This window comes from Hypomesus nipponensis, chromosome 24 (assembly GCF_054491055.1).
Source record: "Hypomesus nipponensis isolate SF chromosome 24, ASM5449105v1, whole genome shotgun sequence".
NCBI classification, from domain to species: domain Eukaryota; kingdom Metazoa; phylum Chordata; class Actinopteri; order Osmeriformes; family Osmeridae; genus Hypomesus; species Hypomesus nipponensis.
This window is the reverse complement of record NC_140384.1, coordinates 4,917,217-4,935,008: the sequence shown is the minus strand read 5'-3', so window position 1 is coordinate 4,935,008 and position 17,792 is coordinate 4,917,217. Positions and strand designations below refer to the sequence as shown.

At 52.2% G+C, this 17,792-nt stretch overlaps 1 protein-coding gene across 3 annotated transcripts in view; it reads left to right on the top strand.

Annotated features, from left to right (window-relative positions):
• Nucleotides 1-677: 677 nt before the first annotated feature.
• rhobtb4 (Rho related BTB domain containing 4) overlaps nucleotides 678-17,792 on the top strand; it is a 32,424-nt gene continuing 15,309 nt past the window's right edge. The window contains exons 1-2 of one of the 3 annotated variants that reach the window (XM_084690386.1): nucleotides 678-1,132; nucleotides 1,757-1,865. Coding sequence is in view for 1 of the 3 variants with exons in the window: in XM_084690384.1 (XP_084546510.1) it covers nucleotides 12,618-12,646 (29 nt within the window). In the remaining 2 variants the exon portion in view is untranslated. Of the gene's footprint in view, nucleotides 1,138-1,756; nucleotides 1,866-11,420; nucleotides 12,647-17,792 lie in introns of those variants that run through there. The other 2 variants (XM_084690385.1, XM_084690384.1) reach the window with 2 other exon arrangements.

The following is a 17,792-nucleotide window of genomic DNA, read 5'->3' as shown; positions in this document are numbered from 1 at the left end:
GGGACTTGCCATTAGCCAGTAGCCAGTGGCAGAATAGCCTGTTGTTGTATGTTTGAGGCCTTGGATGGGCAACGACCGACATGGGAGCAAGCCTGAGAACAAGTCTGAACATGTCGCCCCACACTGCAGTCGAGTTAAATAAGGCCCTGGGCAGGATGTTCCCCCAAAAATAAATACATGGTTGGTTCCTCTCAATGTCACAGCAAAGACAAGCCCCTGGCAACGAAATAACATTCAAATCAGGCAGTTTCAAAATAAAGCACCATCCCACCATTAGTTATGGCCCTATGTGTTAATGACACACCCCTGTGTGTGTGTGTGTGTGTGGCTTGCAATCCCGTTTGCCACCTTGCCACATGCCTAAGCCCTGACACGGAATGTGTAGGAGGAACGGGTGTATCCACTATCTGCGCTGCGGAGAACATGGCAGGGCCACACCTGAGCTGTGTGACACATGCGGACGCGAGGTCACGGACTGATCCCTCAGTAAGCAGATGCCAGGGTGTCAACCGACCTGCTCAGGCGAGGCTCCAAGGGTGTCGACCTCACTTAAACCATGCGCATTTATTTTGGACTTATATTTAGCGTCACAGTTTCAGTGGAAACCGATCATATTCAAACTCCTTTCTGAGAAAACATGATGGGAGAGTTTTGCCCAATGACGGTTGCAACTGCAGACAGGTTATTCAACAGTACCTGATTTCTGTGTATTGTTTGATGGATTCTATGAGGCTGACTTTGCAAGAATGCATGTCTACTGAGCCCTCCTGCGTACAATCACATCCTTCACCCACCTTGCCCTCATCTACTGTGCGCACAGAGCAGTCGAAGAATGGTACTCCACTTTATGAATGGATGGGTGTGGCGGCGGAGCGTGAGTGACTGGTGTCGAGCTGTCGTCACTGCGCTGGTTGATAGGCACTGGCATTTGTCGCGGGCACTGGGCAGGACTGGACTAGAGCGCAACTGGGCGCCACCGCCGCATCTGACAACGGACAGCGAGAGTCGTAGCCTACAGCTCTACCAAAAGAGACGAGAAAGGCTGAAGTTCGGGCGAAGGCTGCAGGCAGACTCGCAAAACGCATGAACTACATACACGCGACCAAAGAGTGGGGAGACGAGCAACAAAGGAGTTGGGTATATACTTTGAAATATTCTACGTTCTACTGATTGTTAAATGCAATTACCCTAGTTTTTTTTTTTTGGCTGGACAGAAAAAGCATTAGACGTCCTTATTTCCAAACCGTTATGTCTGCTGTGATTTTAACTAATTCGTACATCATAGCCTAATTAGCCTATCCTATGATAATCACAGATCATCGGATTAATAAACGCGACCTGAGCCAGATATCAATGGATTATAACATTTATCGTAAAAACGTATTCCGCGTGGTCTTTCCTTTAACAGGGTGCATAGACAAAGAAAGTAAGGCACAACCTCTTTCCGAGTGTGTACAAAACGTGGAAAACTCGCATCAGCATCCTTGAACAACACCCAGACATACGCACAACAATGGCCATGCCCCGACATATGACCAAGTCTGCATTTTGTTTTGAAAATGTTTTATTCGAAATAACATTAGGCTACATCTGGCGTATTTCATCAGTCGGGAGCATTTCAGCATGCGCTGATGAACAAAGGCGATAATCGGATCTGATTTTAGAAAGATAAAAAACTTCCTAGCAGAGAGTTGGATTCCCGGGAATCTAATTTTCTCGGGATACTAAAATATTGAATGCATGTGTGCCACTACAGTTAGAAGAGAAGAGGACGCTGTCTCGAATATCCGCCAAGGAAAAGCGGAGAGGTGAGAAAGTGGACGACACCAAGAATCTTGCGAATCTTCCAGGGGTAACATTTGAAGGTAAGAAGACCGGTGACAATCATATACTCTACGATGCTTTTATTAAAATACACGTGGTTTTCATTGCGACACCTTGTAATGTTTCATAACATGTTGTATATCAGTTTCGCAACGCTTGCGTGAAACTGTACCATCTGGAGGGTCTACCGCGATAGACATGAGAAGGCAACTCAAGGCATTATGACCAAACAAATCTAAGTGACTGGCATAACATAACTATTCTCCATTGATGACTAAACACTAAACACAAGTCATAAATCAAAGGTAAGACCTAAATCACGGTTTAAGACAACTTTTTCAGTTTTACCCATAATATTTGTGCGAGTCAACTGTAAACACTTCGAGTGATAAAATCACGTTGGTTAATCTGAGGGATATGAAGGTGTTACTGAATAGACAAGTGTTACACTTTTGTAACACGTTTACATTGCCTCAGTATAGCCAACAAGGTTTTATAGGCAGTAAAGACTACTTTTTAGACAACATGGATTAATTTAAATTCCGGATTAGGCTACCTTGAAAAAGCCTAATGCTTAATGACCTAATTTTGAGGAGCCCATCTTCAAACCCAAAATTTGTTCCAAAACAAAAAGCCCAAATCTGTTTACTTTTTTGTTCTCTTGCAACATAGTGTAACAGGGATTCTCTCAAGCTGTCCTTCAATAAATTACATAATCAGCAAAATGACCACAGTTCAGCCGTCTGTTCCCATGACAGTGCACAGTATGTTGCATACTTTGTACCTCAAACCCCAAAGACAGCCCCCCCCCCCCCTCCGAACTTACTAACCAAAACAACTGAACAATCAACCCCTTTGAAGCTGAATTGAAATAATTGTAACTCCTGCTCCGTCTTACTTCACGGGCTGGGAAGTTCGTTGGCGGAGCTGACATCAGTTCCTCGACCCCCCCACTTTGTTCTGCTCGGCTGTGTTTTCCTATCAGCTGTGGAATTCAAACCATTCTTCCTTGGGTGAGGCCTGTCCAGATCTGTGTAGTATGCTGGTCTCCGGAGGGGGCTGGGAGAGTGTATTGGCAACTGGGGCTTTCCAGCGGAGTTGCACACCAAACATTCCTGGCTGTTGGATGGCGGGCTAGCAGGCCAGCTCCGCACAGCTGGGAGCCATATAAGACGCTGTGTCTCTGTGTGTTGAGCAACATCACACACACACGCACGCATGCGCGTGCACCGTCCGCGCTCCGACCCCCACCCACCGCCGCTCAACTCTGCATACCCCAACCGTGCAGGGGTGGGGGGTAGGGAGAGGGGGTGGGGGGGTAGGGAGAGGGGGGTCTGTTTATGTGTGTGGACAGTAACGTGTGTTTGCCCGTCTATGAGGAGAACTTTTTTTCTTCAATAAAAGACACAATCAAAACACAGAAAAGAAGAAGGACATGAATCCACAGTGTTGCGACTGAGACTGCACACATGCTAATTTAAACACAAACTTGACTCCGTCACAGACACACACAGACACACACACACAGACACACACGCTCTAGGGAAAGACCAAACAACAGGGTCTTCTTCTTTCTCGACCACATGATATTTGCCTGCCTTGGTAATGCCGTTTTGGGGACGAGAGAGAGAGAGGGAGGGGGGTGGGGGGAGCTGAAGAGAGAAGTAGGCAATTGTGGACGGGATGGCAGAGGTACAGAATTTCCTCCTCTTTGCCTTTCTCTCTCTTTTTTGGCCGCCTCTGTGGTTGTTTTTTTAAACAGGGTGTCCGTGTGCAAAGAATGTGTGCGGGAGAGAGAGAGAGCTAGAGAAAGAGAGAGAGAAGAGAGAGAGTGTGAGAGAGAGAGAGAGAGAGAGAGAGAGAGAGAGAGAGAGAGAGAGAGAGAGAGAGAGAGAGAGAGAGAGAGAGACAGAGAGAGAGAAAGAGAAGGGAGAGTTGGGGGCCGGTAGAGTGGGACGCTCAGAGAGGAGTGGGAGGAAAGGAGGAGCAGAGATCCAGAGGAAGAGGGACATAAGGGGGTAGAGGATGGGGTCGGCCGAGAGGAACTCCACCAGTGGAACGACCCAGAAGCAAAGGGAGAGAAAGAAAGAGAGATTTATATTTCAGGTATAACAAGCTGTGAAAATCGAGAAATCCGCTTCGCTGTGTTTTCTCCGATTCGAGAAGAGTCGTCTGAGTTTGTCAGCGAAACAGGAATCATTTTCCTGCAGCCTTCTTTTGAATATCTGTCTGATGTTGCGGTAATGTTGTTTGTCATCTGGTGTCGTGTGTCAGACGTCCTGACTGCTGGGGAGCGTTACCACGAAGACGCTAACGCTAAGTTTGTATTCAAGCACATGCAAATGGGTGTCTTGGCTCAGAAGTGGATTTGAACATCTTGTTTGTGTATTGCACAAGCATGCATGTGCAAACACACACACATCGCACACATACTGAAATCAAACACTTAACATAAACTGTAAATATGCACTTCAAATGGAAGTCTACAAATGCAGTGTCATGCAGCAGTGTGCCTCCTGGATGGCTGCATGCATGTACAGAGAGAGGTGCAGACAGGGAGGTGTGGTTCCTCCAGCGAGGACAGGACGGGACAAGGGTGCAGGGCGAGCAGGGGGAACACAGATAAGCTGTCAGTAGCTCCAGAGGAGGCTCTTTCCCATCGGCCCTCTCCCCCCACTTGGAGAGCCTCGGGCTGGGCGCGCGGACCGAGAGGATGCCCTGTCTCTGGGTGTCCAACACAGATAGGGGCTTCCTGTTGCGCAATCACTTATTGACAAACTGGAGGGGGGAAAGAGTCCAGAGCTGGCCTGCTTCAGGTTCCGCACAAATGAATATGACGTTTATGCTTCTGTGACCATTTGAATTAGCAATGCTTGGTTATTTAACCTTATCAAATAGAAAGCTTACATTGTCAGTGACGAGGGGAACATGGAGTTCCTTAACCTTAACTTATTTGCATAAAATTGAGCTGTTTTGTAACCTGGTGGGTGTGCTTCGAAAACACAGTGTCTGTGGCCCACAGTGGTGCTTGTACACTGTGTGTATTACTGAAACCCAAAATAGTGGTGGAAATTTCTGTTCTAGCACATTCTACCCATGGAATGGCTTCGTGTGACAGGCCGGCACTAAGATGGTACAGGGTCAGAGGCAAGGTGAAGGTTGACTGGCATTCCAACCGTAGAAGAGCATGTCTTTGAAACACAAGCTATTTGATCTTTCCAAAAAATAACCGTCCTTTGACTTGAGCTAAAAAACGAGCTTGCGCGCGCACACACACACACACAGTGCCTGTAGCTATGTATCCCTGCCTATGATGTTCTCTTTATTTACAACGTGTGTCTGTCCGTGTGTGTTGTGATGCGGCGTCACGGTGTGTGTACGCGGTATGTATTTTGAAATGCATGTCGCTCCGTGTGCGATTGGAATTGGAGATGTGACTTTGACACCCTCTGTTCTTTGGCGTTTGCTGCTGTCATGTGTGCTGCTGAAAGAGGACCCTCCTGGGCGAGACGGCACAGTCATGTGACTGAGAGAGAGGGCCTCACTTACGGGTGTTTATGTGCACGCGCTTATCTTTATGGGACTTGTTTATGGGACGTGCTGAGTGTGTGTGTGAGTGTGTGTGTCTTCTCTCACCTAATGTGGAGGCCTGGGTGTGCGTGTTTTTATGTCTGTCTCTGTCTCTGCCTGTATGCGTGCCTGTCTGCCTGCCTGTCTGCCTGTCTGTCTGCCTGCCTGCCTGCCTGCCTGCCTGCCTGCCTGTCTGTCTGTCTGTCTGTCTGTCTGTCTGTCTGTCTGTCTGTCTGCCTGTCTGTGTGTCTGTGTGTTCCACAGTTTGTACGTGTGTGTGTTCCACGGTTTGGGTGTGTGTGTGTTCCTCGGCCAGGGTGAGCTTCTCCGCCCAGCCCTCCCGCTCCCCGTCTCAGCTCCATGTCCGCCCGCCTGCAATAACAGCTCCCATCACACCCCTCCAGAGAATGCCGCTTTCATCAAATCAGAATTAAGAAACCCCACTTCAACGCTTTTCCACAACAAGGTTTGCACGCGTGCGCACGTGCGGGAGACGAAAGAGTGCACGGGAGAGACGGAGAGTGAAAAGACAGCGTGTGAGAGGATGATCAGGGCAATGATGTGTCGTGATAGATTCTTTATGAACAGGAAGACAACCGGCAAGAAAACACAATATTTCCGTGTCGTGGTGACTTCTGGGATCCTGTATACTCTCAGCAACAGTCGATGCCAGTGTTATTGTCGTGGGCTGGGGAGTAATTAGGCAAGGTCCCTGGCGGACATCTCTCTCTCTTTCTCACACACACACACACACACACAAACACACCCACACACACAGCTGGCTGCCCTACTGCACAGGATGCCAGTGAGCCACCTTGCCATACGAGCTGGTCAGCCGTTACTAAGACCTTTGTTACTATGTACTGGAACTGAACCCAAACAGCTAATAAGTCAACAAGCTAGCCAAGCCACAGGTTAGACCTGTGGTAGCATTTTGGTTCCAGTCCCACATAGGAGTGTCTTGCTTCTCTACAGTAGTTGACGGCTAGCCAGTGAAGGGAGCGGCTACTTTCGGCTCAGCCCAGTCACTTATTTCCGTCAAGGAGGGCCTCCAGTACAATGAAATACAGCGTTGTGGGTTGTCAAGAGCGACGAGTGTGAATGTGCCGCGCCGACTTGAACCTTTACGCGCGGGCAGCGACAGAAGACACTCTCAGTTGTGTGTAGGCGAGAGGAAGGCCTTGTCCGGACGAAGGAGACAGCTAAGTCTAAGCGACGGCTCTATGTTCCTCCGCGGACGTCTTAGCGCTTTGCTCAGCATTGTGCGTCATGACTGGGATCATTGTTGGAGAAGTCTGCGGTTTTGGGTGCAGGCCAGTCGCCCCAAAAAAATTTCCGACGACAGACAATAGGCTTGGTAGCGGGGTTAGCTAAGCACACAACAAGTTCCCATGTATCGTGACATCATCATAAAACCTGACCCCTCCCCCCTCCCCCCTCCCCCCTCCCCCCTCCCCCCTCCCCCCTCCCCCCTCCCCCACAGACCAGAACACAAACTGAGCCGTTTCCATCCCACAGTGGCTCTGTGTGAACAGCAAACACGCCCGGCTTCACCATATTGTGCCCCCAGTGCCCACAGAGGCCTCGCCGAGGGAAGCCTCGCCGTCCTCTCTCCTGCCCCTGCGTCAGGTGCTCCCAGCCTGGGCTCTCTCAGCACGGCCCCTCCCTGCGCGGTACGCTTTGGGCGCGGTCGCTGCCATGTGGTCACAGTGTGCCGAGGCCGTCGGCGGCCCGTGGAGAGCGCCACGCGGCCGCGAGGGCCAGAAATAACCGGACACCGCTATCGATTTTTCCATGGCTACCTCTCTCTCTTTTTTTTGTTGGGGGGGGGGGGGGGGAGTCGCTGCCGGACGCGCCAGTCTCACAATGAGAGAGAGAGAGAGAGAGAGAGAGAGAGAGAGAGAGAGAGAGAGAGAGAGAGAGAGAGAGGCTATCTGGCTGTTTGTGTTCACATAAGTACGTGCGCGTGCGTGGAAGTATGTTAAGTGTCGGCGTGGGGTGTCCGTGCCAGGGAGGCATGTTGGCGTCAGGTGGCTGTGAGGGGGACAATGTGGGGAACAGACTGCAGAAACGGACAAACAGGCATGGCGGCAGAATCAAAACAAACAACCTTCCTGTTATGCAGTGGGAGGAGGAGGCCTGTCCTGAGTGTGGATTCTCTCTCTTTCTCTAATCGCCTGTCCTTTCTCTCGTCTCTCTTCTCTGTGCCTATCTCTCTCCTCGCCTACTGGATCGCGCTGCTCTTCTTTCTGTCTTCTCCTCTCCTATTTCTCTCCATTGCCCTCTCTCGGTTTCTTCTTCTCTCCCTCTCGCCTGCCCCCTCTCTCTCTTTCTCTCTCTCTCTCTCTCTCTCTCTCTCTCTCTCTCTCTCTCTCTTTCTCTCTCGCTCTCTCTCTCTCTCTCTCTCTCTCTCTCACTCTCTCTCTCTCTCTCTCTCTCTCTCTCTCTCTCACTCTCTCTCTCTCTCTCTCTCTCTCTCTCTCTCTCTCTCTCTCTCTCTCCCTCTCTCTGAGTGAGCACAGTGTGATCTCGGCCCCAGCAGACTGAAGTCCAGAGGTGTTTGGCTTGGCCTAGGGCTCTGTTTGATCAGGCTGTTTCTGCAAAACTGACCCATGCCTCTGCCAGATGCCCCCCCCCCCCTGCCCCCCCCGCCTCCCCAGCCCTCCACAGCCTCTCTCTCTCTCGCTTCCTCTCTAGCCCTCCGCTCCCCGACTCTCTTTCCCTCGACCGTATGACACAAGTATCCGCATGCTGGGTTCAACTTTGTGCTACTTTCCCTCTTTTTTTTCCCGGCGACATCAGTGATAGTCCCACGCGGAAGGGCGCGAGGGTTCACCGCCCTACCCATCTCCCTCGCCCTCTCCTCCCCTGCCATCTGGTCCCATCTCCGGGCCTCGCCCCAGATGTTTACCCAGACCTGTCCACGCTTCGGTGTGAGGTGTGCCGGATATCACTGTCCACTTCCAGACAGGTTCCACACGGCCCCTCGGGTCACACCGGGCTGTGAGCCTCAGGGCGTGTCTGTTCTCCAGGGATAGGGAAGAAGATTTAGGGCCCTGGATCTCAGCGCTGGGCTGGGTGCCTTCACACACGGAGGGGCGGGGGCATCGCGGCCTACCGTCCCCGTTGCTGATGAATTGACCAAAGGGGCGTATCGGAGCAGGCCGGATCAAGTGGATTAAGTCGATTTCATACTTGGCACCGGACGCAGATGAAGTCGTTAATGTGTAAGCCTCATAGCATCCGACAGACAGGGCACACACAGGCCATTACAGTCAGCAAACGCTCATATTTTGGCTAAAGTTTAAGAGAGTGCGACATAGGGTTTGAAGGTTGATTTCCGGCAGTAGAGCATCTGCGAGGAAACCTCCTTCTTCAATTTTTGCCCCCAGTGTGTCCAGGACAGAGACCAGAGGGGCTGTTTGTCTGGCCCTGGCCCTTGTCTCATCAGCTAATTAAGGCCTTAGAACAGCAGCTAAGTAGAGCCTTAACGAGATTAGCCCTGCCACTCGACAGAGCCACGGCTGAGGAGTGTCTCCTCTGACCCCTGTGTCTCTAACCCAGCCGGGAGAGGATGTGTGTGTGTGTGTGTGTGTTTGTGTGCCTTTCTCTCTCTCACAAGTTGTGACATGTCCCTGGGCAGCAGGTACATGGGGGGGGGGGGGGGGGGGGGGGGGGGGGCTGGATGGGAGGGGGGAGGGGTTGAAAGACTAGGTGTAAGGGCGACTGCAGACAGGATAGGACTAGACAATAGGACGTCCCTCCAAGCAGTCTGTCTCAGTCGCAGCAGCTGTCCGCCACTCAGGAATTCGAAGCCTCCACCCCCCCACCCCCCCAGCACACCCATTCATCACCAGTGCCTGACCACCCCCCCGCCACCACGCCAGCCACTGTGATTTACACCCCACCGAGTCTGTAGTTAGTGCATGGAGAGGCGCTGACTTCAGGATCCTGGCATTTCAAAATGAGAAGCTAAACAGCAAGCAGCCAGCAGTTAGGGAAACAAACAACCGCTGCCATGCGCCTCTGTAGTGAGTCAGCGCTTTCAGGTTTTTGGCTGGAAAAGCCAATAGTCGTCGTCGTCGTCCCCCCCTCCTAGGGGCTGCACAGGAGAGGGAGGGTGAGGGAGAACGTGATACCTAATGGTCGGTGGCTGGACCGTAAGCATGACTGTAAAAGGGCAATGGGTGGCGAGGACAGCTGTGAGAAGTGGTGGTGGTGGTGGTGGGGGGGGGGGGGGGGTAGGCATTAGGGGAGGGGATGTGGGGGGGTTCTATTGGCACTGATGGGCCCACTGAGACCTCCAGAGATCTGTTTAACCTCATCACCAGTGTTGAGGACGCGGTTGAACAAAAACACGGCCTGCCTCCCCTCACTCCTCTCCCCGCCACTTCCGTTCCCCCCGCCCCGCCCCCTCATCACCCAGCCCCCTCATCACCCTGCCCCCTCATCACCCAGCCCCCTCATCACCCAGCCCCCTCATCACCTGGGCACTCGACATTCCCCACATGCTCCCTGGTAACGCTGGCCCTGCTCGCCAGAGCTGACCCAGCCCGGACAACGGTATTACAATCCCCGGATCGGTTCCCACACGGTGAGGAATGAGAACAGAGGCAAACACACATACCGACCTCGTCGGGTCTGCGATTAGAACTACCGACGGTGTCCCGTGCTGTGGCGGAATCGCACACATACTGTATGTCCTCAAACAAGAACACACAATGGACTTTGCCTTATTGAGTTTAGGAATCATCTACTTGACCTCTCCGTATCAAACTGTGTTTTCATAGTGTAAAGCAGGAGATAATGGACAAGAAAACAACTTTCTATTCCCTGTTTTCTCTGCCTTGGACACTCACGCTATCTTATCAAGCCCTGAATGTTTTTCACACAAACTCCCACTCTACTCACATGCACATCACCATGCAGACTATGATTAAAACACTCCCTTTCTCGGCTGGGTGCCTACTCTGCAATCATATCACACACACACACACACACACACGCAGACCTCTTGGCCAGTGTGTGTGTGTGTGTGTGTGAGTTGAGGGATGCCAGCGTTCCTCTTTCCCACAAGGTCGTCCGGCCCTCCAGCAGTCCTGCCTCGGCTCACCATTCACCTTTGACCTCTCGCAGTTTCCCCACATCCCTCTCCTTCCCCGGGGGGTAAACACAAAAACAAAAACATGTCCCCAAACAGCCCCCTGCCCCCCATCCCCCCCCTTGCCAAGACTGAGCCGTCGCAGAGGCCGTGTGTGACAGGGATGAAGTGAGAATTGAGTCTCTGATACTGCTATCTGCTCTGCAGCGTTTGGAGACTGGGGCAACTGACCCACTTGTGTCAGAGTGCGGGGCTGGCTGGCGAAGACACGAGAGGGGGAGGAGAGGGAGAGGGGATGGTGTCTGTCCTCGCGGATGTGGCAGCAGGTGTTTGGACAGCTTTGACGTGCCAGCTACCGCAGAGTGGGAAGGTGGGCGAGAAGAGGGGCCGGGAGATGAATGGAGGGGTGGGGCTGGACGGACACACCGGGACCAGATACCGAGAGACGGGAGGAGGGACCAGACAGGAAATAGACCCACCTTGTGAGAGGAAGAGAGAGCGCGGGGAATTTGTTCAACTCGGTCCCCTTGTCCTGTCTCCCTTCACTGCTCAGACAGCTTGTGTGTGTGTGTGTGTTCGTGTGTGTGTGTGTGTGTGAGGGGGGGGAAAAAAAGAGTTATATATTCACTCCAAAACTAAACAAACAGCAGGGGGTTTCCCAGCCGTATCAGTCATGTGACGGACAACATGTGACAGCTGCGTTCTAGAAGGCTCTGTTTTGACAAGGCCGCTCCGTCCCTCGGTCTGTGGCCTCAGCCCCGGCTCAAACCTCAGCTCAGCCTTAAAAACAGCCCTGCGGCTGGTCTAAAGTGGCTTGTTTCACGGGCCTATTCTCCAGTCCATTATCAACAGTGACAACCTCGGCAGCCAACTCCCTCCCCTCCCCCCCCCGCCTCTACCCTTAATCTCCCCACACACCTTCCCACCCATTTCACCCACATTCCGTTCCACCCCCATCATTCATGCTGTTCCTTTCGGCCTATGCCAGGGGTGTTAGAGGGCCTGGGTTTCTCAGGGCCGGCAGGCGAGAGAAGGTCACTGCCCACTGCCATGGACATTCTCCCACCTCTAGCCCTCCCTAGTCAGGCACTCTGCTCTGACCATAGATCATGACCATACTGGAAGAAACTACAATAGAAAACTATCTTCACTTTGAAGTATTTCCCTCATCACAAGTATTTTTTGGATTTACTTTCACCTGCGTTCCCAAAAGTGTTGACGGTGTCAGACAGTTCCCTTACTTACCACACGATGGCAGCATTTTTCCTCTGCAGGCTGTGTTGCACTCTAATGACATTATTGATACTCTTTTCAATGAGAATGGATATGCATGATTAACATGGTGAACCACAAGGGTCTGCATGGATAATAGCAGCTGGATAATTTAATGAGAAATGCCAATCTGGCAAAGGGCGAATGATTCAGAAAAAATACAACATGGATATGGCTTACATGACAACCACTAATCTATATTAAATGAACAAGTGGAATATAATTTCATCGGTTCCCAAATTCCTGGTAATGTTTACTGAATTTGATACCAAAGTCCCTTTTAACTGGCTATCTATAGAAGTTGTTTTCCCCCGGTAAACAGATCACTCCAAATTCCACACATTATTTTCCACAGACATTACAGGTTGTGTAGGAAGGAGACATGGGCACACCGCGAGCAATGAAAAGCTCGGTTTTCAGATTAACACTGCATTCTTGGTTTGTCTCAAGCCTAGCTCAAAGACCAGTGATCTGCTCTGCCTCAGTGGTGACGCAGAGTCGTGGGGGCGTGCCAGTAAGGAAATCAGCTGGCGAAACAAAAACAAAGAGAGGTTGCTCGATCAGAGAAAAAGTGACAGAACAACTAATTAATATAGTTTCACTGAAAATAAGCAGTATAAACCGATAGGGACCGTATACGTCATAGCCTACTATTAAAATAAGCACGCCACTGAAATCGGATGAAGATTGCAACGGGAAGAAGGAAGATGTTACCATTGTGACTGGATAGAGTTTCAATAAAAGGTTTTTATTAATAACCTTTGGCAAAAGCGCTCTTTGACAATCGTCTTTTGACTTAATTACTCTTCCGCACACGGTTGTCTTTGCCGTGTGGTCCAAACAGAAGGGGATGTGGGTCAATTCCGGAACAGTCGGAAGGTAGGAACGAACTCTCCTGCAGGCAACGGTCACATGCTTACTTTATTTCTCACGTCTAAAGACCAGACCACAAACAGCGCATGGTGCACAGGTTGAGTTTCCCAAAAGTCTGGGTAGGCACCAGCGGAACATTGTTTCAATTTATGCACACGTGTACTTCCTCGCTTGCTGCTTGGAAACGGCTTGGCTTCATGTTCGATTGTGCTGCATGGGCTTGGCCAGTTATGCAAGAGATTATTAATGCATCTCTTTTTGGGCGGGGGTTAGCCAACCCATTTTGGGCTACTTGCTCAATAACACAATGCGTTCTCATGTCTTTTTTTCAATTTTGCGTCTTTGAAAGGTAATCGTTAAGATGTAGGTTAAACACTGCAGCATGCCATAGCCTACCGATCAGGTGATGGACGGTTAAATCCATTGTTCTATGGAACACTAAAATATGAATGAACCTGATCGTTGTGAATGACTGCTCAAAGCACCGCAGGTAGCAGATCTCACTGATGCAATCCTGTGAAATGCTGGAGCTTGTCTTCTAGTCTGACTTGTGCCTTTGTGGAATTACTGGCTCAGTGTCTGAATTTCAGATTGAAGTGGTAGATAAAATGTGTAGGTTCTTCAACATCCGTTGTATTCACAGTAGACAGACAGTTAACCCCCCCCCCCACACACACACACACACACACACTCGCTCAGTGATCTGCAACTTTGATCGCTGTGGGTTCAGAGGGGTGTTAGGTGTGTTTCCGGGTGGCTGTCGGAATCTGTGAGATTTAGGAACCACAGTGCACACAAACACAAAACTGTTTCATATGAATGTTCAAATATCAATTTTCTTTGAGATTAGCAGAAGCATGTTTTCATCAAGCTCTCTAAATCTCACCCTAATTGTCCTGCTCCATTGTCTGGTCCAACCACTTCAAGAGGACAATTTACTTCAAATATGATAAAAGCATCTTCATGTTTTGTGGAAAATAGATTACACGCTTCCTAACCTTGTTATAGCCAGTGTGGCCTTCGACGTGCTTTGGCAAATGAAAAGCATCTTTCTCCGGAAACAAAATACAGTTCCTAGACATGCTTCCCCCGTGACGATGCACGTTTCAACAGAACACCTTATGGTGCTGCATGACGTGCTGCATGACGGACACCTCTCTCACAGGACACAGGGGGCCCAGGGGGCCCCGCGCTGGGCCCAATCACCCACCATGCTTCTCCTTCTCTCTCTTTCACTCAGTCCAGTCCAGTCCCTTCATTGAGCCCCATTGAAGATTCAGCCCCCCCCCTCTCTGCAGGTTGGCCAGAGGGCCCAGTTATAAGTGAGAGACAGAGACGGAGAGAGAGAGAGAGGGACATAGAGAGAGAATCAGAGACAGACAGAGAAAAGGAGAAAGAAAGGAGAAGAGCTAAAAGGATGGGAGGGGATATTAGAGGGCCAGAGAGAGAGAGAGAGAGAGAGAGATGAAGCGAGAGAGACGAGGAGTGAAGGGGAGAAGAGGAGGGAGAGAAATGAGGCCAGTCAGAGCGGCCTGACTGCCCGTCCATGTCTACTACAGCAGGGCTCCGTGCAGACGCACTGTCTCAGTGCCCCGGAGTGCTGCTCATTAGCGCCGCACTGATGGATGCCTTTCTAAATGTTTGTGTTGCGTGTCGGCTATATATGTTATATACGGTCCTGTCAGGCATATGTGTCAAGCAGACATACGTGTGTGTGTGTCTGCATGTGTGATGTGTGTGTGTGTGTGTGTGGAGAGCAGAAGCCCGGGGCTGCACGTCAGCAGATGAGGCTTTGGCTAGGTGCGTGCAGCCTGTTAGCCTGCTAGCCTGCTAGCCTGCCTGTGTTGAGGCTAGCAGAGCAGACCTGGTTACATAACCTGTCTGTGCCCACTGAGCCTGCAGAGGACACGGTCACTGCAGCCCTCGCTGTCTGTGGCCCGCCACGCCTCCGCTTCTCCACCCAGACACACACTTGTGCCCCCCCCCCCCCCCCCTCCCCCCACACACACACACACACCCACAGTCAAACCAGCCAACCAGAGGCCCCCCACACACCTGCTCACCCCCTTGTTCTTGGTATTGAGGTGTAATTGGTTCATCCCCCCCTGACTCACCGTGAAGCCAGCCCTGCTCTCGGGGTCAATCCCGTCTGGCATGAGGGGGAGGAGGGGGAGGGTGGAGAGGGGAGGCACTGGCAGCTGTGTCATGCTCGAGCGGGGAGGGGGGGGGAGCGTTTGGGTTGAGCGGCTGCCACTGCCAGGAGCCATTACATAACTGACTTGGGGGGCACAGTTTGACTGACTGCATTCAATAAGAAGATAACCCCGTAGACGCGAATAAAGATAGCGATCATAGATAGGGCTAGATTGGTGCTCCAGTGAGCCGGCCGGGCGCAGAGACGAGACAGGTGTCCGACAGCGTTTTTAAGGGGGGCTGTGGCTTTCGGCGGGACCAGAGGACACGGGCCGAACGGCGTGGAGGTCACAGCTGTCCTGGAAACACGGAGAGAGGAAGAGGGAGGGAGGGAGGGAGGGTGGAGAGAGGAGGAAGGGAGGGGACAGGAGGCAGCGGAGGGAGGGAGGGAGGGAAAGAAGGGAGAGGAAGGAGGGAGAGGAAGGAGGGGGAGGAAGGAGGGAGGGAGGGAGTGAGGGAGAGGAAAGAGGGGAGGGAGGGAGGGAGGGAGGGAAGAAGGAGGGAGGGAGGGAGGGAGGGAGGGAGGGAGGGAGGGAGGGAGGGAGGGAGGGGGGAGGGAGGGAGGGAAGGAAGAAGGAGGAAGGGAGGGAGGGACAGCGACAAGTCAAAGCCCGGCCACCGAGGCCCAGCTGGCGGAGGGATCTGACAGACGAGGACGTGGCGAGGAGAGTGGCAGAGAAGGGGGGGGGCGGTGGGGGGGTGGGGGGGGGGGGTTGATGGGTTCAGTAAGACGGAGAGTGTCGGAGCTGTGCTGAGACACGGATGCTCAAATATGCATGAGGCTCTCTGTGTGTCCAGCAAGGCCCCGTGCCGTGCGTAGCACAGACCTCCCGCACACACACACACACACACACACACACATGCACATTCACACGCCCGCTCTCGAGCCTTGGCGGCGCCGAGCAGGTGCCAGAAAGGCCTTAGAAGGCTTGAGGAGGGAGTGGGCTGCGGCTGTGTAGTCACAGTGTTGGTCTCACTGCAGTGACGCCTGTCAATATGTCTCTGGAAGCTTCCAGGCTCTCTGGGCTCGTCACGGCCCCTCAGCGAGCCCACCGCCTCTCTCGGCTCCTCGTAAGGAGGAAGTACGAGCCCGGGCCTTTCTCAGGGTCTGTGTACAGTATCAGGCACTGTTTGGGAAGGAAACTGGATCCTGTTCTGGTAGTGTCTGGTTGCAGCCTCTCTAAGGCCAGTCGGAAGATGTTCTTTGTGTGTGTGTGGTGTGTGTTTGAGACCTCGTGAGGCTGAGTCAGACTTGTGTGGCTGGGCATCTGTGTGTGTGTGTGTGTATGAGAGTGGTCTAGATTCAGGGCTACAGAGGGGTGGTGTGTGTGTGTATGTAGCTGCAGCACTGTTTCCCTTGAGAACCTATCTGTCCAGCCCTCCCAGTGACATCACAGCACCCGATAGCTCCACAGCCTCAGCCAGGCTAAGCTCATTACCAGTCTACTGCCCCATAACTCCTACTCACTCTCTCTCTCTCTCTCTCTCTCTCTCTCTCTCTCTCTCTCTCTCTCTCTCTCTCTCTCTCTCTCTCTCTCTCTCTCTCTCTCTCTCTCTCTCTCTCTCTCTCTCTCTCTCTCTCTCTCTCTCTCTCTCTCTCTCTCTCTCTCTCCAGCTCTACCTTGTTCTACCTCTCTACCTCACTGACATACTTGGAAGACCGTGCGGTGCTGATCGGGGCAGAAACACAAACAGGACAAACAAAACTCTTTGTTCTGTCCATCAGCCCCCATTCACGGTCTGCTGATCCCAGTGGAATAACTGCCACGTCCCTCACTGCCTCTTTAACACATCTTCTCTCTCTCTCTCTCTCTCTCTCTCTCTCTCTCTCTCTCTCTCTCTCTCTCTCTCTCTCTCCCTCTCTCTCTCTCTCTCTCTCTCTCTCTCTCTCTCTCTCTCTCTCTCTCTCTCTCTCTCTCTCTCTCTCTGTGTCTGTCTCTGTCTCTGTCTCTCTCTCTCTCGTGCGCTGCATGCAGAGAGTACAGTCCTCTAACAGCTGTTATAACCATTACAAAGATAGCCGTCTGATAAGGGAGAAAGGTTGTCAACTTAACGACGGCCCGCGTGTCGCGCTGGCACACGTAGACCAGCAGGACGTGCGTTCGGCTGTGTCACAGAAAGGCAGAGAGGCAGTCAGAGGAGGTATTTAAAGCACCGTTCTCCTCAGTCTCTCTCTCTCTCTCTCTGTCTGTCTACCTCGACCTCTCCGCTCACAGACACAAAGGTAGGTAGCAACCACGTTTGGGGCAGCGAGGGAGACCAGAGTTTGCTCGGAGCCCTGTCAAAACGTTGGCTCTGGGGCAACGTAGATATGGCGGGTCTGAAGCGGAGCGTGGAGGGTGGGGAGTGGTGGGGTGGGTGCTGTAGGTGAGCTCAGTATCCCTGAATGGATGCCATTTTTAGCCGCCACGGTCCTGTGGCTCCGGGGATGAAGTGCTACACCGTCATCTACGTCAGAGGAATCATGAGAGACAGCCCATGAATCCTTCACATGCTCTATTTCTGGTCCCCCAGCTGGGATGGATGGATGGTGGCGGCAGCCTGCCTCCCTGCCTCCCTGCCTCCCTGCCTGCCTGCCTGCCTGCCTGCCTGCCTGCCTCCTTGCCTGCCTCCTTGACTGCCTGTGTGCCTCCTTGCCTGCCTCCTTGCCTGCCTCCTTGCCTGCCTCCTTGCCTGCCTCCTTGCCTGCCTCTTTGCCTGCCTGCCTCTTTGCCTGCCTGCCTGTCTGTCTGTCTGTCTGTCTGTCTGTCTGTCTGTCTCCTTCCCTGCCTCCCTGCCTGCCTGTCAGTCTGTGTGTCTGCTCTCTGCAACACAGCTGGTATCTGTATCACCTTGACAAAAGCCCTCAGACCAATACTCCCTACCCCCCTCACACATATCCCCCTCCACACACACACACACACACACACACACACACACACAGACACACACACACACCCTATAGTGTTATGCAAGTACT